Raw genomic sequence first — 26015 nt, 5'->3', positions numbered from 1 at the left:
TTATTCATTGCTTCATGGGGGCAACTCCATGCTTTGTGAGCTTTTGACAGCTCATGATGTGAGACGACTCGCCAAAATGGTGAGTTGTCCCCATCTCTATTTTTGCTATATCTCTTAACAATCGGGCAGTTCTTTTGTGTTTGTTCTATGTTTGGGCTTTGTTTCTCGCATGGAAGGGATACCAGAGACATTTTGCACAAATTGCAGAGACCTTGAGATGGGAAAAGGAGCTCTTCTTTTTGACTAGAGATAAGAAATCTGTCAGTGCTTTAAAAACCCTCATTGAGGTGTCTCATTGAAGTTGAAAGAGGAAACAGCCTAAATTGACAAGGAATTTAGCAAGTATGAATGGCAATCCCAACTCCTATTCCTATAAATCAAATTCTGCCCAGTCAAAAATTACATATCTGCTTTGGCACCGTTCTTTCAAAAAGGTAAAAATACCCACTTAAACTATTAGGAAGGTTGTACCTTTAACAGAATATAGTTTTAAGCAATCCCTGATTCTTTCAGACTATTGTGTCATAAGAGGCCTTTCTAGTACTGTAACAAAAAGCAAAGCTGTTTAAACTATGTGATAAACTATACGTATGTGGAAAAATATTTGTTAAGGAGCAGCTATTCATTTAATTCCAAGGTTTATACCGTCAATATCATATTTTAAGAAAAATTATAACTGCCATCATTTTATCAGGTTTGATTGCATGTATTGCTTCCTTATGTTCATTGCTATTTTAAAACTGTTCTAAGACTTCTGAAAATGGAAGTGTTGACAATATGAGAAAATTATGTCCTGGTATCAAAGCATTATGATTAAGCTTTTTAAAAAAGACTTTGGCATTTATTCTAGACTGTAAAATTCAAAGCAGTATTGCACAACACAATGTAAGATGCCAAAAAAAACAAATAGAGAAAAGCACAAAATAATCAGTGGTAATATCATTAACATGAATTGGATTAAAATGAATAATAGTCCGGTGCCACCTTAAAGACTAATGAGGTTTATTTGGCTGGCAATTCATGTCATATAGGCTAGGAAAAAAAATACTTCAAATTCATCCAGTTTATAAGCAGAGCAAATCCAAGCATATTTATTGGTGTAGCTCTTAGTTTTGTTCACAATAGTCAGAACATGGCTATCTCCCTACATATTTAGGGATAGTGGCGTGATCATGTTAGAAAGATTGTAATTACCTATGTCAGAATACAACCTTTTACTGCTCATAACACTTAATGATTTCTATAAATAAGCATTATTTCTCCAGAGTTTCTTCATCAGGTCAGATAAAAAACCTAGCACCTCCTCACTTCCCCTCTCTTCCTCACAGCTAGGATTCTATAACAGCAGCATCTCAAGTGTTAGGACACCCAGTAACATAAATTTGCCATGGTTCCTTGACTTTTTTAAATATGGACCTGGAAATAGACTAAATCCCACCATTCATTTCAATTGTAGTAAAGGCATTGAATGAATGCCTTAGTACTTTTGTAAATCCCACTGGTTCAGTGGGTCTGCTCTAGCTGGGATCAACAGTTGGATTTTCGCCTAAATTTTCAGGGAGCCTTGCATTCAACATAATGTCCACAATTAATGGCACTGGGATATGTCACTTTTGGACAATGGCACGTATGTAGGAGTGGGAGAATTACAATTCTGGACAGAGCCTGGGACAGTACTCTTGTTGAGTTCAAGGAGCTTGGAAAGTGGAGAGACCTTGCAGAGAAGGCATCGCAGTTCTGCTGTGGGGCAAATTTCTGAATCTCAGAATTTCAAAACAAAGAAATAAGATGTTTTCCTGCCTTTGTGGAAGACAGGTTGTGTAGGTCTCAAAGGCGGCTTTTTTGGAAATGAAAAGATTTCAAATTATTCTAGACAGCAATAAGAGCTCTTGAATATTTCACATATTTCTCTTGTATTTTCTTATGCTTGTGCTTGTGTTTGCTTTCAGTCCTTGTGGATGTATTTCCTTTAAAAAAACATTTTGAATGTTCTTATTATAGATTATAGGTCCTATAAATGAAGATTACATTTTAACATTTTGCAGCTTTTCAGAACTGCATAGTTAACTGAGTTTTCTGGTTATCTGAAAAATGTGTTTAATGCTTGTAAACATGGTACAGTATAAAAAAAGATTCTTACATCAGTTTGTCATAAGGCGAATTCTTTATATCTGCAAACTGACTTCTGCCAGCTCCATCATAATCATAATAATACATTTTGTGTGAGCAGTTTTGACCAGTAGAGCACTAGATCTGCGTGTGTGTGAAATTTTGCAGTTGATTGTCCAGTTGTGATAGGAAATTTAAAAAATACAGTGGCTTCCCTGAGTGGTTTCTCTTTATGACTAGAAGTTAACTTACTCTTCCCAAAAAAATGAGGTAACTGAGCTTTAGATTATATAGAAATGCATTTCAGTCAAATAGATTACTTAAAAGGCAAATAATTACAGTAATGAGCAGAAAGCTTTTTAAGGGGCTGAAGTTCTTTAAACGTAAAACTATGTCTTGAAAACCCTTTAAAACTAAAGTTCTTCAGTGTTGAGGCTGTGGGGATACTGTAGCATCTGCAGTTTCTAAGTTGCAGCACCTTATCCTTTGCTGAGAGATAATTATCAGATAGAATCTGACACTGAACTCACTGAGACACACAACACTGTAAGTGGTTAATGAATCACTGTCTGACAGTGAGAAACAGAGTTGATCTACAGTGCTTAGGCACACACTTTCCCCTCTGTTAGCCATTAGTTATTAAGCTGTAGCCATTGCTTGTATATATTGCTTCAGTTAGTAGGAAATGTGATACATCACAATGTTTTTATCTATTGACCTAAAAAAAAATCCAACAACTTCAAGCCACCAAATTACTTCATTGCAATAAATTTTAAAGCTCTGTCCAATCAGGAACTGATGAATGAAACAACAAGTGCTGCCATATAGTGCAAGAATTATTTTGTTCTGTGTTGTTTAAAAAAATTTAAAAGAAAATATCTCCCCACTAATGTACAATCATTTCCATGGTATAGTTTGGATGCTGAGTGCTTGTAAATGGAATTCTACTCACGTAATATACTTATTGATTAGATGGAAAAAGAGGCAAAATTCCATTTGTCTTTTCTCCTTCAGCCCCTCTGCCTTACAAATATCTGATCTGGATTGAAGGATAGCCCAGAATAACATAACATTGAGGGGCCACAAGTAGGATTGGCAAAAAATTACCTTGCTTTGCTTTAACCAGCAGGAATCTTTGTTATATTGGGATCCTTTCTATGAACAGCACAGGTGAGCATGATCTCAGCAGGGTGAAGCGCCTCACCCCAACATGGCTGAGTAAGGCCTTCCTCCTGCTGAAAGCACAGGCCGCAGGTGGAGCAGAGCGATTCCTTCTATTCATGGAAGGGCTACTCAATATCTTTCTTGGAACAGCCTGAACAGGGGTAGCCCTGAGAAATTTTTCAGGACGTTTTAGAAGCAAGAAAAGAATTTACCTTGATGATTCCAAATGTGTTGGGAACAATTAATGATTACAGTTGTCTTGTTTGGCTTTGGGGGGTGTTTGTTTGTTTGTTTGTTTGTTTGGCTCTTACATTTAATTTGTGTTCACCATATCCAAGCCTGTGGTTTGTTTATTTGTTTGTTTACCAAAATGAAGGAATGCATGTTTTATTTAGTCCAAAGATCCATTCCTTTTTCTTCAAGGAAGAAAAAACAAAACAGTACATGTTTCATCCAAAGTGGCCCTTTAAGTCAGATCAGTGGGGATTTCCACTCAGAGGTGCAACTGTCTGCCTTTTCTCATACCCTACCCTTCACCCCAGCTGCCTGAACAGCTTTTCATGCAAGCAGTTGAAATGTGAAAGGGAACTGGCAAAAACGTGGTATCTCACTTTCATTAGCAGGAGCCAGGAGCATTTCTTCAGTGGACTCTACACATGGATTCTAATTTCATATCATCTTAGTATATGCTTAGTTAAGGATTCTCTGGAGAATTCTAAGAGCAGTTCTCACATCTAAACCCATTTTTTTTTCTTCTACAGTATTAAACTGCAGCTTCTGAAATACTTCCAGCTTGTGAAGTTGAGTCAGACAGCAGTTCTACAGACTGCAACAGACTACAGACTACAACATGTGCCAGTGCATTGGCACATGTTGTAGTCACTTTGGTGAGGCCATTTACACAAAGTGTGTGACATGCAGTTCACACAACAGTTATTCAACAAAAAACCAAAAGACAACTTTGTGTTCACTGCACTGCTTTAGAAACAGGTATTAACTGTGTGGGTCCTGGTTTAAAAATACTTATTTGTTTCATTTAAAATCCATTGACAGACTGTGTGGGTCCTGGTTTAAAAAATACTCATTTGTTTTATTTAAAATCCATTGACAGATACACTTGTTGGAAGTAGTATAGGTAGAGAATCTGCTTTTTGTTGTTGTTTGAGGTCACTCTGCTTTAGTGATTGCTTTCGTCTTGCCTTTGAAAGTGCTTCTTCATGTGCGAGTTTGGGATTTCACACTGTGCTTGTTTGCCTGAATTTAAAAGTATGGAACCGCAACCTTTCCAAAATAGATGTGCATCTTGGTCAAATATTGATAAACCAGTGTGGGAACTCCTGGGGATCAGGCATTCATTTGACTTTCCTCTTTGCATGAGATATAGAATTTATGTACGCTCTGGAAAATCCTTATTCAATGCAAACTTTGTATCCATTTCTCTGTTAACAGGAGGATAGGTTTTTGAAATAGTATTTGCTCAGAGAGAAGTTGAACACATTTTAAAAAATTATGTTGAAGTAAATGGGCTGATTTAAGAATCACTGTTTTCAAAATTAAAAGTTATACAAACTCAGCTAAGTGGATCCTTTTGCAGAAGGTAATATTCATTTTTATAACAGATTAAATACCACCATTCATAAAGATTTCAATATATCCACAATTGTTTTCAGACAAAACATTATCTCTCATGGTATGTACTATGCTCACATAACAATATGTATGAAAACTTATAGAGCTGAGGGAATATCTTATGTTAGTTGAATGATTCAGACTTGGACCATTCAGCTATTCTGAGGCTGCATTCCTTTGCACGCTGTCTTGGTAGCAAGCCCCGTGTAACCTAATGGGACTGAAGTGTAATAAGCACTTCAGTTTTGTGCAGATTTCAGTAACTTGAATAAATGTGAATAAATGTCAGTCCTGTGTTCTTCAATGACAGTGTTTTCCTAGGATAAATCATATATCTGCCTTTAATACCATTACCAAGCAAAAGGAAGTGAACTGATGTTATGTTAATGTTCAAAATTTATTATGCCTTAAACACATGATTGTGTGATGGCACACAATCAAATGGACACTCCCATTGTTTTCTTATTATGGGCCTTCAGAGTACCAAAGAATTGACTGCTTTTCAGTGTGCCAACACAGTATTTGCCTGTGTGGCACATGGTTCAAATTACTTTATCAAAATGATTAATTTCATTATCTGAGATGCCATGCACAGATAGGTCTGAATTTTTTTTACATTTTTAGTTTTGATTCCCAAATGTGATGACAACATTGCACATGAGTTATATCAGCATTAAATCTAATAAACAAATACCCAATTATTATGATCTCCATTGTTATCTTACCATTTGGAACGTATTTGCTCAATATCTATATGGTTATGATACTTCATTCTATGTTATCAGTCAGACAGGAATGAATCTCCTGGTATCTTTGGAGCATGGAGCTATAAGTGGAATTTGGATCAGGGCTAGGTTTATTTCCTGATGCAGATACATACTCCCCATAGCTACTCTTACGCATGAACTGCAGGTGGAAAGATAAGTGTATACTGAATTGCAGACTGAGCTTGACAGTCAGATGATAAAAATTCAGCTGACAAATATACTCACCTCTGATTAGGAGCATTTAAAATTTGTGGAGCCTGTGTAGATGTTACAAGAACCAAAAGAAAAAAAATCTGGTACTTTAGTGTGAATTCTTAGGTTTAAGACTGTCACAAAGTGAGCTGATAGACTGGACAGACTGATCTAAAGAGTCAGTTGGCCGGAGGAGTCAAGTGGCAGGAAGAAAAGCTCTGTTTCATAAAAGAATTTAAGCAGGGAACGATTTCTCGCCTGCCTCTAAAGTATCTCTTTCATACATTTGTACTGCTCTGTAGCTAGCCGTTGCTTCTGCCAATGGCAAACCAAGCATTTGGCCACCAGTTTACTACTACCTCTTTTAGACAGGCTAGAAGCCCAGCTTGCTCCAGAAAGGCTTTTACCTCTTCCCTTACCAGGAGAGCCAGGAGTGTCAGGGATGCATGTGCATTATAGCTTTTGCCCCTCCAAGAGTTCTCTGCATGAGTATGGCTAAGTCTAGATACAGCCCACTGTGTTTTATTATGCTGGGATTCTATTAATATAGCAAATGTAAACTTTCAACATAGCAGTAAACACTACTATTTTCCAAAGGCTAATAATGGTGTACCGCACTGTATAAGCAGCCAGGTGCAATCGTACAATAATTGTTTTTATACTAGAGCATCATACTTGTAATTTCCTCTGAGGAATCCATTAATGAGGTCATTATCAACAATGCACACCACTGCCAAAAAACTTGCTTAAATGAAAGCCATGAATCTTTTTAATGACATTATTTGGTCCTTAGAATTGAATATACCTGACTCCCACTCAGTCTTCTCATTATGGACTGCCAAAGCTGAACAAGATTTAACTGCAGAATGCTGCAATAATATTATCTAGGCTTTATCATTAGATATACCCAAGATAATACATAAACAGTTACTGAGGACAGTCCTACCTCTTTAAAGTAAATTTGTTATACACAATGCTAAAAAATTGCAATAACATGCTTAATATCAGAAGGGAGCTAGTAGATGCTCCCATACATTGCACAGCTAGTAAGACCATACGCCATATGCAATTGTGCATAAAGGGCATTAAATTTCAGTCTCTGCAATGGTAGTACATATCGGGATGAATTCATACAGCATTTATGCTTCTGGTCCTGTGAATGGAACCTTATTTGTTGACCCCATGCCGGTTACTGTCTTTCAACTGCACCAAAAGAACAGTACTGTATACTAATTATTTCACGGAGGCGGGGGGAATGTGTAACACATTTATACTGTGGATCGGGACTGGTTCCTCCTTCTCATTGACAAATGGGGAAATTAATCATACCACTATGCATTGTGATAGGGCCATTTTAAAACAGAGGCCCAACAATTATCTTTTACTTTGTGCAACTTTCTCAAAGACAGAGAAATGGCTCTAGAGTAGGTTATTTACATTTATACTTCTTCCTTCAACAATGCTGGGGTTAGGGGCACCAGACCCCTGTGCAATTCAAACTCTGTATATAACTCTTACAAAAACATAACTACAAAGCATGAACAATTGATTAATACAGAGAGAGAGAAAGAGAGAGAGAGAGAGAGAGAGAGAGAACAGATGAGTTTACTGCATTAATTGTACAGCATGGCCCAGCACCCTCCCCAGCCAACACGTGGAGCTGCCATGCCAGGAGAGTCACTATTAGATTGGGCCTACCTCACCAACAACAGGGGTCTCAGTAAGTCTGAGATGTACCTTTTTCAGGCCACTTCCTCAAGACACAGTATTTACTAAATATTTATTTATTTATGTATTGAGAAAAAATCAGTGTATAACCAAATGTGCTGCTCAAACCCATACAATTCATGGGAGAAGTGTAGATCACACTCATATCAATGTGAAAAGTTAGTTATGGCTAAGGTTAAGTGTGACTGGCTTTTGCTAAATCAATATACAATGTACAAATGTCAGTTCTACTTCACTCCCCTCTTTGGCTGCAGTCCTGTGCTTTTTTCACATAGTGAGCATTCGGAATGGGACCCTGTTTCAGATATCTGTGATCAGATGTATATGCTTCTTACTCCCCCCACCCGATCATTTTACTTTATTCATTTGCCAAAACTATATGGGTGTTGCCTCTCTTTACTGAACTCTAAAATAACATCCTGCTTACTCTTCTGCCCTAAGAAAATTTTTGAGAATTGAACCCAACTGAGGTACAGGCTGTACTCTTAAGAGGTTATTTGACAAAATGCACATCATCCGTACTCTAGAGTATTTGCAGCTCCTTGTGGCTTTTTATGCATTTTATTATGGATATGTGGCCAGCTGAGCAGAATGAATGTTCCTCTCTTCTGACTTGTTGCCCTCACAAGTAGGAAGGTTATAGAAATTATGAAAGAGGAGTTAAGGCAAATGCTTTTACACAGATAGCAATGCCTGAACAGGGCAATTTTCAAGGGACCTGCAAGAGAACCTTCTTTGCCATTTTAAATGGACAGACCATCATGCTGGAGGATATGCTCATTTATCCTTAATTTATCTTACTTCCGACTTTAATGCAAAGGAAATCTCTAGCAAACTGAGAGACCAGAAATGGACCTCAGACCAATGAAAAAATACACAAGTGCCATGCTCCGGAAAAACCTGGTCCTAGTCTGAACATCAGCCATAGCATTTGGAATCAACAGATATTTCCAAACCTTTTTTTTCAAAATACAGCAATTACAGTATCTTGATCTCAATATAAAAGATGTACATATTGCCATGCCCAAATCTCCTTGCTCCAGATCAATGCAGTTACAGCACTAGCCTGACTTGGATGAAAGAATTCCTGTTCACAGCTATTAAAGAATCAAGGAATCTCCCGAAATTTAAATTTTATTCTCCAAAAAGAATGTAACCTTACCCCAAAGAGACATTGCATTGAAAAAAAGAAACTACAAAACTAAAAGCCTGCCTGTAGATCATGTCCAGCTTGATCTTCTCTGACATCTCAGAGACCCTTGGAGATTAAATGCTTGGACTGCACTTCCCTTTTTTGCTCTAGCAAATATCTTTCTTGTCAACAGTCATAACAGATGACATATATACTATATTTCTTATGCCAATATCAGTTTTCATTTATAAAATTTCTATTGCAGCAGTTTTCTCTGCAGGCAATGAGAGCTGATGCAGTTTTGGAGTCATGTGGATATAAGGTTTTTAGGATACTAAAGGCAATTATTAAACTTATCTGCAAAGGAAAAAGTACATGAATAGGGATTACCTAATTTAAGGGTTGATTTATACAAAGCTTGTTCTCTAGTGCTGTCCTCTGAAGATGCCGACCACAGAGACTGGTGAAACATTAGGAAGAACAATCCTCAGAACACGGCCAAAGAGCCCGAAAAACTCTAGCAAACAACAACCATTAGATCCCGGCCGTGAAAGACTTCGCAAATGTTGGTGCTCAGGCCACCTTATGACATACAAAGGAAACCATGTATGTCCCAGAGATGTACACTTATTTTGGCTTTTAGCATGCTGCTCAGAATCTGCCAGACCTATACCACCTGGCTTGTATAATGTTCATCATCTAGTCGTTTAGTCGTGTTCCATATCCAGTTCTAACTGTTGCTTCCTGTCTCACATATAGGTTTCTCAGGAGATAGATAAGGTGGTCAGGCACTCCCATTTCTTTAAGGACTTGCCATAGTTTGCTGTGGTCCACACAGTCAAAGGCTTTTGCATAGTCAATGAAGCAGAAGTAGATATTTTTCTGGTACTCTCTGGCTTTCTCCATAATCCAGCGCATATTAGCAATTTGGTTTCTAGTTCCTCTGCCCCTTTGGAATCCAGCTTGTACTTCTGGGAGTTCTCGGTCCACATACTCCCGAAGCCTACCTTGTAGGATTTTGAGCATAACCTTGATAGCATGTGAAATGAGTGCAATTGTACGGTATGTATAATGTTAGTAAGCTGAAATCACCACAGACATAGACATGAAGAATAGACCTAATTGATTTCACCCACAGCAAAGCAATACATGATGCATTTAATGGGCCCTGAATGTGTCTAGTTATTCAGAAGCATTTTATGAAGTGCCCTTGGTTGTACAAATTTAACTTTATTTCCATCCACAACAGATACTGATTTCAGTAATCAGTATTCCGAAGTGTGTTATCCAGAAAGCTGACACATGCATTTGAAAAATAATCTACATTAGTGGGAATGATCTTTCAGTCACTCATATTTCTTTACTGAGTGGAAAGTCTTAATTAATTAATTAATTAATTAATTTCTGATTAATTACATTTTGGGGAAGTAATTTTTCTTTGGGGCTTTTAGAGTGCCAGAAAACAGAAGGATACTTTTAAAAAACTAGCTTAGACTTTCATACTTTGGATTCTACTCTTTTGTTCTTAATGAAATATTGGACAGTATCTTCCAGGTAGAAATACAAAAGCTTTAATCAACTGGAAATTCAGAGTGAATTCTATCCAGGTAGACTAAAAGCAATGTCTGTAACCTTTTTCTTACAAGGTCTGAAAAGAAGATAGAATGTTAAGTGCCCTTGACTTTCCCTGCATCTTTCTTTTCCTTAGCTATATATTAACAAACTATTGTTACTATGTGTAGTATCTCATTTAGGCTTGAGTTCTTTTGAGAAACGTACTGTAATGAAGGTACTTTATCTGTCAATTTCTATGAATAAGTATTTTCTCCAACTATTTATGTTCATACTGAACGATACAATTGAAGTGTATATACTGTGTAAAAGAATGATAAGATTTTGGCAAGATCAGTGATTCAACATTATTTATACCTTTCTGAATTTACATGGAGACAACATTACTTTTTGTTGTGCCTGATAAACTTGGAAGCTTACACATGAACAATATTTTATTTGAATTTTCTTCCTGGGATTTTTCTGCATTTCTGTTAATCACTTCAAAATTACATTCCATGAAGATTAAGGAACCTGTTTATTTCTTGATTATAATGAGAGGCAGGTGTTTTCTGTCTCTGAGGAGCAAGCATGCAGTTCCTTTTGAAAACAATGTGAATATGAAGCAGAATTAGCAAAATGTGTTGGTAAGCTTCCTGGCAAGACATTTCTTAATATTTGTAGCATCTCTTTGGCTCTCTCCTCCACCAACAGCCCAAGTATATGCCAGCTGAAAGTATACCTCTGGAACTAGTGCATCCTCAAGTAATTGTGTGCAGTAATGTTAATTTCTCAGGATCTTTGAACAACATAATGCTGATACTTAGATTTCTGCACTGTTTTCTTAATACAGTAGAATGTGGTCACATTAACCAAGACATGCTTCAGCATGCAGTAAGATTTGAAAAGTACAGAATTTTGTTCTGAAATTATTTTTGTTGCTGTTTCTTCATGGATGTTTGAAATAGTCAGTTTCACCTGTCCACTGACTTGACCAACCTTCCCTCTAAGCTGGGTGGGTATGCAGGAGCATGCCACTCCATCAGGCACACATAACCGAAGCCCATTTGCTTCCGTTTGCAGCTGGGGCAAGTCGGAAATGCAAAGAAAACAAAGGAAAAAGCAAGGGAAGTGTGCAGGACCCATCGGAAATGGGGGAACCCCAAAAAGCAACCAAACCCCCCAAGACCCATCGGAAATGGGGGGAAGCCAAAAAACAAACAACCCCCCCAAGAACCATCACAGCACAGAAGCATAACCCCCCAGCTCAAAATCACATTGCAAAAACACCCAGAACAGTTTTGAAAAAGCAGAAAACAGCACCTTATCTTACAAGGCAACCCGAAGCTCCCTGCAAACACACACACATGCTCTCAGAAGCAGAAGGAGGCAGTCCAAAGCCTCCTCCAACACACACTCTCTAACTGCTGAGGTGAAAGAGCTACAAAGAAGCAGCCTCGTTGCCACCTACAGTTGGAAATTTGAATTTCCCACCTTTTTTCCCTACCTTTTTCTGTCTCTAAGTGGAAGCTCGAGTCACAAGTATGGCGCTTCCACTTATGGAGCTTCTTCATAGAAGCAAAATTTTGCAGCTGGAGCTGGTTGCAACTTGAAATGGTCGTAACTTTGTGGAAATTCTGAAGTTGACAACCAAGTTGGGTTGACATCTGACCTAAATGGGAGTGGTAAAAGGTAAAGATAAAGGTTCCCCTTGATAATTTTTGTCCAGTCGTGTTCGACTCTAGGGGGCGGTGCTCATCCCCGTTTCCAAGCCATAGAGTCAGCGTTTTGTCCGAAGACAATCTTCCGTGGTCACATGGCCAGCACGACTTAGACATGGAACGCTGTTACCTTCCCACCGAGGTGGTCCATATTTATCTACTTGCATTTGCATGCTTTCGAACCGCTAGGTTGGCGGGAGCTGGGACAAGCAACAGGAGCTCACTCCGTCGCGTGGATTCGATCTTACGACTGCTTGGTCTTCTGACCCTGCAGCACAGGCTTCTGCGGTTTAGCCCGCAGTGCCACCACGTCACTAAATGGGAGAGGGGGAGATTTAAAAAGGAGAAGCACCATTTACTAAAAGAGGTGCTTCCCCTTTTAAAACAGCCTCCTTTAATGGAAACAATTAACTCAGTTACTGTTTGCAGTAGATTTTGCCACACTTAGATATACTTGAAGTTATTTTAGTCATAGGAGATAAATTTGGTGGGGGGTAAAAGTTAGCGATTAGGACATCTTGTTGTGTTACCTTCAGTTTAGGGAAACTTTCTGGACTCATGGCCTGCCACTTACTTACTGAACCCTTATGTTTTACACGGCCTTGCCACATTTCAGTTTATTAACTTCTCTAACTTAACTAGATTTCTGTTTAAGAAACTGAAGTTCTCAGACAGTGGACGAGGTATCTAGAGCTTATAAATAAGTGAAAGGAGAGCAGTAGTACCTCCTTTCACTGAGTTAGTAATCCAGGCAAGCCATGAAGCTTATTGGGAGTCTAGTTCAAAAATGCATTTCAGAACTCTTCTGAAATGTGAACATGACTCTTGTACTTCAGCTGTGATGGTGTCAGCTGTAGAACTTCTTGAAAAACAATGTTATTGCTTTATTATCATTAACATTGCCATTGGAATGGTTAGCTCTGATGTTCGCAGGCATATGATGTAAAAGTAGCACCACTTATCAATAGTGGCAGGCAAAAGATTTTATATTTGGCCATTTCATCTGTATCAGTTTCAAACATGCAAAATTAAATCTGTTTCTTTCCACAGATAACTATAGACTGTCATAGATCTTAGAATCCTAAATAAAATGTGAAATATAGGTTGAAATGTCTCAAAATAATGAGGTGGTATTGCCATGTGCTGTTAATACAAAGCACATACTGAGCAAAGAATAATGCTTAGTTTTATATTCATAATTTGTTTAAAAATTCTAAGTCTCAGCTATTAGTCCACATGTATCATGTCCTTAAGAAGAATTTTGCCAATGCTTATCTAGGAGGAATATGAAGCTCAATTTATTTTATGATCCAACTCTTATTATTCAAAGTTGTCAATTGGTTGTGATGATGTCATTGTGAAGAGAATACTATTTGCAAAGTTTCACTTAATTACCTTTGTTAAAAAAAAACTTCCTATTGTTTATATCTCCTCATTTTGAGATACACGAGGTTTTATTGTCAAATTAAAAAGGAATAGACCAAAGTATTGTATCCTGTCTTGTTCCATTCTTAGTAATTGCGCCTCATTGTTTTCTTATCAGGGCAACCTTATGTGGCACATACATTTAATTCAACAGATCATACATGAAAAAAATTACAGCCAGCTAGCAGAACTACAGGGCTATCATTGACCACTTTTTGGTGACCTGTCATGATCTCAATTCAGATGTTTCAGGGTATACTTCATGTACCTTCAGAAGCCCAAAACTAATGATCAGAAGTGCAGTATATTCTGGGACTTTATAGTAGACATTTACTGTACATTTAAGCATGATTGTCAAGAATGCCTTTTTAACAGAACCCTTAATAAGTACAGTGGTGCCTCGCTTAACGAGCGCACCGTTTAACGAAGAATCCGTATAGCGATCCCTTTTTGGGGATCGCTATACGGATCTGCCCCAATCGCCGCACTCGCTTTGCGACGATTGGGGCGTCCGGCGGCCATTTTGGAGCCGCCGAACAGCTGATCGGCGGCTCCAAAATGGCCTCCGCATGACCCGAAATGGCCCCTATCACTGTTTTCGCGCCCTCCCCATGCTTACGGAGGTCGCGAAAACGCTGCGGGGGGCCATTTCGGGTCATCCGGTGGCCATTTTGGAGCCACCGATCAGCTGATCGGCGGCTCCAAAATGGCCACCGGACGCGAAAACATCGCTGGAGGGGTAAGTTTGGACGCTTATTGGAACGCATTAAACTAAGTTTAATGCATTCCAATAGGCTTTCCTTACCCGCACAGCGATGTTTTCGTATAGCGAAGGTTAATCCGGAACGGATTAACCTCGCTATACGGGGCACCACTGTATATTCCTCTTTTACTTGTCAGTGTTCTGTGCCTTTTTTGTAATAATGTTTTTTTTAACATTTTCACCCCCAAATAATCTTTCTTTTATGTATGAAATGATGGGTGCACCCCTTCAAACCCACTGCTGTGGTGCCTTTAAAAAAGAAAGCAAGACATTTCTAACACCAGATAACAACTTGTCCCTAAACCACTGTGATATGTTCTAATAAATGTCACCATTCTATTTACTATACTGATAGCAGCATGATTTAGGATTTGTAAGATGGAGTGAACTGGCTTTCCCCATGCAGCAAAGCTTTCTGTCTCATCTTATATCCTTTTATGTTATTACATTTATCAGATTATTAAGGCTGGTTCAAGACTCATGTCACCATAGGAGCAAGAAATAATTCCTACTGCTCTTTAAAAATATTAATCAGAATATAGCCACTTTCGGCTTTCATTGCATAAAGAAAACTGGCTGTAAAGCCATACAAACAAGAATTTATTCCAGTTAGACTTCTTATACCCTCAACACTGGTTGTCTGTCAATAATTTTTAAAAGGCTGGGGAATGTTCACTGCAATTTATAACTTAATTTGATCTCAACCCTGCCTGTAAGCCTAAGAGGAACATCCCAGTTTGTAAGCATTGCTTAAACCAGTTTCCTCATTGGGATTTCCTGAGAAACTGATTTCACAGACCAGAAAATCTCAAGAGCAAGAGCTGAATATGGCAAGGGGTGGAGAGCTTCAGTTCATTGTGTGATCACGCAGTTCTGTTATAACTCAGATAAGACAAACCATTCTCAGTTAATCAGTTTCCAGACACACAGCCATTTTGGTGTGTTTCAGCATATATAACAAAAACAAAAGGAAAACAAAACAAAAAAATAGTATGGTACATTTAATGCTAACATTTCTTTTGGTTAGAGCTTTCATGGATTACAATCCATTTCTTCAGACATAACTGTCTGTAGCCTAAATAATGTACATGTTTCTAAAAAAATGGTTCTGTGTCCCTTTGTAGGACAGCGACTTCCTTAGGCACTTAGGACTCTGTGTAAGATTCAAAAGAGAGTTTATTGACAAGCCAGACAATTCAAGTACAGGGTTCATTTCATCCTCACTTGGTTCAGCTCTGGACTCTGCTGCCTTCACTAGCCTGGGGTCCTTTCATTCCCTTCAGCAGCCCTTAGTTACCCTCACCAGGCCTGGCACAGTCTACAGTCCATATCTTAAGGATGGCTTGTACCAGTGGGCAGCCATTGTTTGGATGGTCCCTGGATGGTCCAATCTCTCCTTGAGGTGCCACTGTCTCTCTTTTTAGTGCACCTCAAGTTCCTCTTCTGGGTCAGAGTTAGGGTTGGGTGTTCAGTGGAGGGAAATGGTCTCCACTGATGCTGGTTGCAAGGTCAAGACTGGCATGGGAAAAGCTCCTGGCTGTTCAGCCCTGGCCATGCAGGAACTGGAATGTAACAGGGATGCTCATCCTGGGGTCTTCGATGCCCTCTCCAAGCAAAGCCTCTTCCAGCTCCTTCACAACATCTCCCCAAGTTCTATCATCCTCTGAACCATATGGTCCTTTCCTGACTTCTCATATTCTCCTACCTCCACTGCCGCTTCCTGTTCCTCCCATTCCAACTTACCTCCAGCAGCTAGATATAGAGCTCTGGCCCTGCACTATCTCACAGGTGGTTCCCAACATCTGGCTTTTCCCTCCTGGCCTTGAAACAGCCGACCAGCTTCAGTACCCACCTGAGGTCTTGCAGAAGATGACTTCAGCAGCCTCCCCAGGAGGTGTGGGATAAGAGCAGTTGTCTTGCCAGTGGCACCAGGGGCAGCCCCCTCACAGTGACTTATAAACCACCCTCCAGACATTTTAAATTACAACCCTTATCAGCCTCAGTCATCGGAACCAATTGTCAGGGATACTGTGATCTGAAGTCTGAAATATCTGGAAACAAAGCTGCGTTTCTCAATGCTGGTTGAAGCTGATTTAAGGCATTAACCTAAATATTGTCTTATCCTGGGGAAATGACAGTGCATGACATTTGGAAACAAGAAAGACAGTAGATTACACACATTAAATTTTTTTCTAAATTTCACATTTTTGACATTTGAAATGTTTGTCATTGTACCATCATAAAATTTCACTCCTGGAATCAACTTTCACCTTTTTAAAATTTTCCTTTTTCCTTTTTCCTTTTCCTTTTCTCTTTCTTTTTTTCTTACTTACTTTCTTTGTACTACTTTTTGGCTTCACACACTGATCTGACTTTCGACCTAGACACAACTGGTTTCAAACTAATATTCCATTTTTTTCAGTGGGCTCTTGTCTCTTGACCAACACTTTTTTTCAGCAACTCATATAACTTCCTGTCTCATTAATTATAATTTTTATCTTTTATAAGGATCCTTCCCGACCATTGGGGTGCAGTCTCTTTGCCCAAGAATCCTGAGAGAAGGATTTTTAAATAACATTCCAGGCCCACATCCTCTGTCAGGGGGAGGATCTTTGCCCCCCAGGATTTCCTCTGGTAGGTATTCCATGTGAACATTCATACCATTAGTTGTTAGGATGTTTTGGTTCATGGGACCAACATGTGAATTAAGTGCATTTATGTTGACTAACATACTTTTTGTTGCATAGATATTTATTACTTCATTCCATTTATAGATTACACAAATAGAATTTAAGACGTTAATGTAAAAGGGAGCAAGATTCTTGACTTAATCAGAAATGTAATAAAACCTTAACAGAAATGTAGTAAATCCAAGTAAATATATCAGAACTGAACTGTGTTTTGTATAATCAGTGGATTATACAGTTAAAAGGGATACAGGTTAGAAATGAAGTACACACTTGAATATAACTTTATGGGGTCTCAGGCTATAATAGATCGTGCCAAATGACCAGGTAAAAATGGTTTGGAATCTACTATGGTATAAAATATTGTGTATAGCCAATGTGTCTACTGTGAAAATAGATTTAAGAAACCAGGTTAGACCCTTTCAAATTATTACCTGTTAATCTATAGCAGAAAAGCATTGCTTGACTTTTGAACAGAATGCAGTTAAAACAAAGTCAAATTTCCATATGCACCTGAGAGCTAATTACCTTTCTACAATATAAATGGACTGTTCTCCTGCAGTATAAATTGACAATTAAGAATAGATTGAATTAACAAATACTTGCTGAGGAAAAAAATATACAGTGATTACCATAAGGGAGCAATTATTCATTTAGAAATTCAAATACAATTTACTGCATTCCAGTACAAAGAAAATTAGTCTTTTTAGATTTTTTTGATCAGATCTCTTTATTCTCACTTTAAAATACTGCAATATGCATTTTAATCACAGCATCATTAATTTTCTTCCATTGGTCATAACTTCATAATAATATTATTTGCAGTTCTGCATAATAGAAACCAGAATGCAGCATTCTACGTTTTAATAATAAATGCACCTTGATTTCAATGTCCAAATGGAATTCATTCGAAACATTGAAGACAATGTGCATTCATTATTAAAATTCATTCATTTGAAAATGTAAGTTAAGTTAGAAGCGAATAACCCATTTTAAAGTAAACTCTTCTACACTGAGTTACTAAGAGCATCTATGCATGCCAGAACATGTAGGTTCTCCTTAAGTGCTGTACACTCTCTTGCATAAGGTCATTAGGACTGTCAGCTCTGATAAAGATAACAGTACCTTTGTCCAGGGTACCTCTCTCCTGCACTTCTTACCCCGTTTCACTAAATTACGACAAAATTTCACATACATTGTAAGAGTGCCAAACGGGCAGAAAATAACTCTTTACTACTTCCCATTTCTTGAGACTACTCAATGAATAAATGAATCCATACTTTACAATATTTTATATTTACCTTGAGCTTGGAATTATGTTTTTCTGGAATATCTGGAAAGTTGTCCTGGTTAATTATTAGTTTCTGTATGTGATTAAGGAAAGAACAACATATTTGGTTGGGGTCAGACTTACTCATATTTAGAGCAGATCCATTGAAATGATTGGGAAATTGAGGTTTCTAGGGCCAAGGGAAAACAGGGGCACAGCCAGAATGTGGAAATATAAGAACATTTGGACTCTGGAGACACATAGGCTGCAAGGATAAGGCAAAGGCCTGTAAGAATTGCTGATCATTACATTGGCAGAGAACAGAAAGTTGCAAAGACAAGGTTGTGACCATGAATTAGAAGTAGTCTTAAGGATCCACATGATAAGGTCAAAGGCAAAAAATAGTCTTTTATTCAAGATAAAATAGGTTAAAATAAAGACATTGTTACAATCTAGGAATGTACAGCTGTATTCATTATTCCTGTTGTTTTCAGCTGTCTTGACTCAACAAGACACTTTTTAGAGAAACTTTCATACCCCATGACACTTTCATGCCCTGCAGGCTAGAGAATGTTGAAGTGTTGTTGTTGTCTTGTCAATATTTCTGTAATGTATAGAACATCTCCATCCACAAAACTAATTTTATTTCCCTTTGAGTAGCCAGGAACACACTTAATAGCGAGCAGAGAACAATAGGCTGATAGTGTAAAAAGATGTAAGCAACCCCTCTCACTTCTGATTCTTTGTAAAACACAACAGCCACCTTTGTTTCCTGCAGTTTGTGTCCTCTGTGCTAAAATGTTGCTTTGCACTTAATGTTATTTCAGTAGTTTCACTTGTGTTGCTCCAATGAATTGTTCTCATCCTCTTCTTTTGTTGGGAGCATCACAAAATATCTTGTAGAGGGCAAAGCAAATAATTTTTTTCAGTTCATTCTCATGGTATACAAGTACAGTATGAGAAAAACGAGCATTTAGATCCATAGTACTAGAATCCTTGGATCTGGGATGTTTGTGTGCTGATGGCCTCCATGGAGAGGGAGTCTCATTCTTCACAGAAAAAAGGAAACAAATAACGTTTTTGAAGAATGAAGAATTGAACGAACAGTAAGAATATAAAAAGCCATGGGAATCAAGCCCAGCCTACCTAGCTATATGTTTATCCCCCCACGCCCCAATAATTTGAATTTGTTAGAGGTGATCCCCATTGTTGACAACAGACTTTTTTTTTTTGAGGTTGTGAATTTATAGGGTTGCCATATGTTGAAGGCAACTTTGTGGCACATAACAATGGTGACACCATTATGGCATTCCTCCATCTCTCTATTCCTATGTGGATTGGTTGTTTTCTATTGAGACCTAGCCAGTCTCTGATGTTATTGATCCAAGAAATCCATTTTCTATTTCTTCCATATTTATATCCTATCTTCTCTTCAATTATATATTGTACTATATTGTATTTGTCATAACCAAATTATGTGTCCAACATATGAGAGCTAATGTTTCTTATTTTTTGTTTTCCTATCCCTTGAAAAGTTTCTTTTCCTATGAAGTACCTCTTTATTCTTTTTTCTCCCACTGCGTGGGATGCAAAGGCTCCTTCTGAATGCCCACATTTTAGAAGTGTTTATTCTTTGAGCATCTCCTTCTTAATAGTCCAAACCTCGCATCTATAGAGGAGGGTTGACCATATAAAAGATATATTAAGCTGTTTGTTATACAGCATTTTCATCAACTTCATAAAGGTGGTCCTAGCTATCTTATGTCTTTGTTTTATTTCTACTTTGCAGTATATGTGATTGTTCATTATTGTAACTTGCTGTCCAAAAAATGACATGTTGCAAGTATCTTCAATGTTTTGGTTAGCCGCCTAGAGTGGTCCGAGTTGACTAGATAGGCGGGATATAAATAAATAAATAAATAAATAAATAAATAAATAAATAAATAAATAAATAAACAAACAAACTAACTAACTAACTAACTAACTAACTAACTAACTAACTAACTAACTAACTAACTAACTAACTAACTAACTAACTAACTAACTAACTAACTAACTAACTAACTAACTAACTAACATCACATAAGGATCTGGATTCAATTTTTAGTCTGAACTATAGTAGACCCCTTGGATGAATTGACTTTACTTAGTTCACACTTATATAGGCTTCTTTGATTCAATCAGGTAGCAACTTGATTTAGCCCAGTGATTTATTGAACAACTGGATTTAGGCCAAGGAAAATGGTGGGAATTACATAGTATGAAAAACAAAAAAACTAACAGTTAAGAATTTATTAAAATTATTCATCTGTTACCAAAAAAAAAAAAAATCATAACATAGATACTTAGCAAGCTTCTCAGGAGAAGGCATTCTGCAGATTATATATATATTTTATAACTACCTGCCTTATCTTATTTGGGAAGAGCACTAGGATAAGACCCAAGATTACTTTGGGACAAGAGTGGCCAATTTTGAAAGATCCAAGGGCTGCACAGGCTCCTAAACCAAACCCCCTTTTTGTTTTGCCTTTTTGCAAATCATCATCATCCCTATACTCCACAGGAGATGTGACGGGCATTCCCCACACCTACATTTTTGCCTCAAGGTTGGTAAAGATAATTTTATTTTTATTTCTATTTTTAAAAAAAATAGGAAAGTGTTGCTAGGGAGTACATGTAGCCTTCAGACCACATTTTGCCCGTCCATGCCTTAGGGTCTGGATATGTTCCAGGTGTTGTTCATTTACTCTCTAACATTTACAAATTCTGAGCATTTCATTTTAAATTAAAACCGTAGATATTAGTGTATGTTTGATTATGGTTATGATTTAGAAGATTAATTTATTCTTCAAAAATTCATTAACATAAGCTTTGATTCAATACTTCGAATTATAAGAGGAGACTATTTTTTCATTGGAATGGCACTTTATGTTCTCATCCATGTTCATCACTCTAATATTCAATTAAATTGCACACTGCTAAAATCCTGTGCCGTGATAAATATTAGAAGTAATTTTTTAAAAACAACCTTACATGAACTGTATATAAAGGAATTTAAAATTACATTATTTAGAATGGAATTTAGATAGTTCAACATTTTTGTTTTTAAAATAGCTAAAGGCCCATTCCAAACAATGTTGGTAACCAAAGTCTCTGTGCTGTAAAGGGGAGAGCAGCATGTCTGCTTAAATCTCTTTCACAAAAATCAATTTTACTTTAAAACGATAATTTTTGTATAACATTTTAATTGTGATTGTGCTTCAGAAGTGCAACTCTGTGTGTGCTTTCATAGAGGTAGTTCACACACTACTTCTTCCATCAGAGTTATTCCTACAAACCCATATTTAGGGTGCCATTCTTGGCAGCTGCTCTGAGGCTGTTGAAACCCCTTTCAAAGGAAACCAGCCTGTCCCCCTTCCTGTTGTCCTTCTGCTGTAATGTGAAGACATTTTTTTTTCCCCAAGCAGACTTTGGGAAATTCATTTACTGCTGAGAGAAGCTATTTTTTAATCAATGTGTTTTTCTACTGCATTTTAATTCAAAATACTACTTTGATGTTTTAATGTTAATATTATCGTTTGTGGAATTTTGCTTTACTATTATAAAATTTAAAACTTTGGGCTGTACTGTATTCTGATCTTGTTGTCAGCTACTTTATGTTCTGGTTTTAGAAAGGAGGAATAATATGCCAGACAAACAAATGAGTAAATAAACCTAAATTGCACCGGGTAAACAACACATACATGAGCTGAAAGTTATATGTGATGATTGTTTCTATTGTATGCTTGAAAGACTCATCAACATAGTTCTCTTCCCTAGTCTTCAGCCCGAATTATTCCATACAAGTAAATGTAAGACCAGCCTTTGGCAAGAGAATCAATAGGTTGTAGCCATTTTTATGAGGACCAACTTCATGATTCTTTCTCCTTTTTAAAAAAAGAGTAGAATAGCTACCGTAGTTACACGACCTATAATATGTATTGCATTATATAGTGGTGGTTGTGCTATAACAAGCTATACAGTTCTGCAAGGTTTTCAGTGGCAATCATTTGGACTGCTTTATTACTGCTGCTCTGCCCATTGTGCACATGGTTCATTTGCTCTGGCATTAGTCATGTAGCTTATAGTTGTATCCCAACACTTTGATTTGGCCAAGTGCAGCTGGAGAGAAATAAAAATGAGACAGCAGAAGTACAAGCAGGATAAATGAGAGGGGGGAGAATAACATGTTGAGTTGCGGAGGAAGTACAGAAGTAGGACTCCACTGAGGGCATCTTGATTAGTTCTGGCTTTCGTTACAGCAAGTCCAAATTCTCAGCTGGACAGTTTGCCACATGGTACCTTATTACTAACTCTTGGTTTTCTATCTAGGTCCATTTAACCTTTTCTTACATCAAAGACTCCAGACTTTCTGAGATGCTTTTATCTGGGAGTGGAGTGGGTGGGGATGGGGAATGATTTCACAGAGAAAATATTATAGTATGAACATTCAAGCTTATTTCCACTTTTGTACAGTTGGAAGTCCATTCTTTGATTATCCTTCCAAAGTGGATACCATCTTCTGTCATAGTGGCATGCTGTACGTCCATTCACAATGACATCTATGCAAAACTCTTCTTGAATCTTCTTTTGCAATGTCTTCACTCTTCTGTCTTTGTTGTTCTGTCAGAAATATTTGCACCATTAAAACAATGGATTACAACCACATAATAGTAAATCTGACACACACAAAAACCATGGTCAGTCACATGGTCATATGATTTTCCTTTTGTTCATTTCTAAGATAATAAAAAGCCTTCTTGCCATTAACTGATTAAGCAGAAGTGAAATCTTTACTGTCCTTACTTCATACCCCAAGTGCTTACAGTATTTTTCAATGGGTGTAATAACTCTGACTCTGAAATGCATCAGGTAAACTGCTTGTTTAAGGCTCCCTATCACCTGATGAAACCCCTGTCAACTAATTGCACAGAAATCAGGATTTGAAGACAGTGGACACAAACCTTTTCCATCTTCTGCATGTTCAATTTATATAAGAAGAGTTGTTGTTGTTGTTTAGTCGTTAAGTTGTGTCCGACTCTTCGTGACCCCATAGACCAGAGCATGCCAGGCCTTCCTGTCTTCCACTGCCTCCCCGAGTTTAGTCAGATTTATGTTGGTAGCTTCAAGGACACTGTCCATGCATCTCGTCCTCTGCCGTCCCCTTCTTGACCTCACACATTCCCAATATCAGGGTCTTTTCCAGGGAGTCTTCTCTTCTCATGAGATGGCCAAAGTATTGGAGCCTCAGTTTCAGGATCTGTTTTTCCAGTGAGCACTCAGGGTTGATTTCCCTCAGAATGGATAGGTTTGTTCTCCTTGCAGTCCAGGGGACTCTCAAGAGCCTCCTCCTGCACCACAATTCAAAAGCATAAATTCTTCGGCGGTCAGCTTTCTTTATGATCCAGCTCTCACTTCCATACATCACTACTGGGAAAAACCATAGGTTTGACTATATGGACATTTGTCAGCAAGGTAATGTCTCTGCTTTTAAAGATGCTGTCTAGGTTTCTCATGGCTTTCCTCCCAAGAAATATGTGTCTTTTAATTTCGTGGCTGCTGTCACCATTTGCAGTGATCACGGAGCCCAAAAAGGTAAAATCTGTCACTGCATCCATATCTTCCCTTTCTATTTGCCAGGAGGTGATGGGACCAGTAGCCATGATCTCAGTTTTTTTTTTAATGTTGAGCTTCAGATCTTCTTTTGGGTTCTCCTCTTTCACCCTCATTAAAAGGTTCTTTAATTCCTCCTCACTTTCTGCCATCAGAGTGGTATCATCTGCATATCTGAGGTTGTTGGTTTTTCTTCCGGGATTCATCCAGTCCAGCCTTTCGCATGATGTATTCTGCATATAAGTTAAATAAGCAGACAATATACAGCCTTGTCGTACTCCTTTCCCAATTTTTAACCAATCAGTTGTTCCATATCTAGTTCTAACTGTTGCTTCCTATCCCACATATAGATGTCTCAGGAGGTAGATGAGGTGGTCAGCGACTCCCATTTCTTTAAGAAATTGCCATAGTTTGCTGTGGTCCACGCAGTCAAAGGCTTTTGCGTAGTCATTGAAGCAGAAGTAGATGTTTATTTGGCACTCTCTGGCTTTCTCCATAATCAAGCACATGTTAGCAATGCAGTTTCTAGTTCCTCTGCTCCTTCAAAATCCAGCTTCTGGAAGTTCTTGGTCCACATACTGCTGAAACCTACCTTGTAGAATTTTGAGCATAACCTTGCTAGTGTCTGAAATGAGTTCAATTGTACGGTAGTTCAAGCATTCTTTGGCACTGCTCTTCTTTGGGATTGGGATGGAGACTGATCTTTTCCAATCCTCTGGCCACTGCTGAGTTTTCCAAACTTGCTGGCATATTGAGTGTAGCACCTTAACAGCATCATCTTTTAAGATTTTAAATAGTTCAGCTGGAATGCCATCACCTCCACTGGTCTTGTTGTTAGCCATGCTTTCTAAGGCCCACTTGACTTCGCTCTCCAGGATGTCTGGCTCAAGGTCAGCAACCACACTAACTGGGTTGTCCAGGACATCCAGATCTTTCTGGTACAATTCCTCTGTGTATTCTTGCCACCTCTTCTTGATGTGTTCTGCTTCTGTGAGGTCCCTACCATTTCTGTCCTTTATCATGTCCATCTTTGCACAAAATGTTCCTTTAATATCTCCAGTTTTCTTGAACAGATCTCTAGTTTTTCCCTTTCTATTATTTTCCTCTATTTCTACTCACTGTTTCTTTTAAGAAGGCCCTCATATCTCTCCTTGCTATTCTTTGGAAGTCTGCATTCAATTTTCTGTAACTTGTACTTGTTCTCCACTCTTCCTCAGTAGCATGTTGGAGGCCTTCCAGCCTGAGGGGCTCATCTTCCAGCGTCATATCTTTTAGCCTTTTGTTTCTGTCCATGGAGTTTTCTTGGCAAAGATCCTGGAGTGGCTTGCCAGTTCCTGCTCCAGGTGGATTGCGTTTAGTCAGAACTCTGCACCATGACCTGTCCGTCTTGGGTGTCCCTGCACGACATAACCCATAGCTTCTCTGAATTACTCAAGCCACTTCACCACAACAAGGCAGCAATCTGTGGAGGGGTTATGAAGGGTATGAAGAGTATGTATCCTTAATACTCTACTCCCCATTAGCTTGCATTTTTCAGAACATTTGTTTCCTTTCATTCTGATAATTCTTTTGCATCACTCTTGATATTGGGGTAAAAATATCAGTTTTACCCCACTTGCATAGTTTTCATTACTTTCTTCAATCTAAACCAGTGGTTCCTACTTAAGTCAAGAAAATGTATAAGATGCTCCACAATTCCTTTTTCCTCACTCACCAGTGCTTTTTGGTAGTAGCTTGACTTATTGTGATAGAAGCTTCATGGAATTTATTTGTAGAATGCTTCCATCTATGAACCAATAAGATAAATATATGAACCTTTAGTACTTTGATGCAGTGGTAGCCATTTTGTTCCTAGAATGTAAACCATCATATCTGATGTCTTGTAGTATACACAAAAAGTCAAACTGGAACATCCATTAAAGTAGTTCTCACAGTAAGGTTGCCAAATCAACAGAATCACGTGTCCTGACATGACAAAACAAAAACATGATGAGCCATTATGATCTCATGGGACAGGACAAGCAAGGGATATATGTGGAGAGTTTTCCCAGCTTTTGTGTCATCTCTGCCAGGGCTTGTGCCAGAAAAATCACAAATTGTGAGGTGGATGCTCTACTGGTTGCCTTGTTCAAATAGCAGAAGGAGCTGAACACTGCCATGTTAAAAAGCCAGAAGCAAGGTGAAAGAACGGTGGAGAGAACCAGTGGACACTTGGCCCAGCATGT

The 26015-nt window shown here is 38.1% G+C and overlaps 1 protein-coding gene across 5 annotated transcripts in view; it reads left to right on the top strand.

The window, feature by feature from the left end:
- EPHA6 (EPH receptor A6) overlaps window positions 1-26015 on the top strand; it is a 558183-nt gene that overhangs the window by 455943 nt on the left and 76225 nt on the right. For 3 of the 5 annotated variants that reach the window (XM_078389827.1, XM_020810341.3, XM_078389829.1), the window contains one exon: window positions 16690-16815. The exons of the other annotated variants lie outside the window; for them this stretch is intronic. In XM_078389827.1, the coding sequence (XP_078245953.1) occupies window positions 16690-16815 (126 nt within the window). The remainder of the gene's footprint in view (window positions 1-16689; window positions 16816-26015) is intronic. 5 annotated transcript variants of the gene reach the window in all.

This window comes from Pogona vitticeps, chromosome 3, assembly GCF_051106095.1.
Source record: "Pogona vitticeps strain Pit_001003342236 chromosome 3, PviZW2.1, whole genome shotgun sequence".
Lineage (NCBI taxonomy): Eukaryota > Metazoa > Chordata > Lepidosauria > Squamata > Agamidae > Pogona > Pogona vitticeps.
This window is presented reverse-complemented; position numbering and strand designations above follow the sequence as displayed.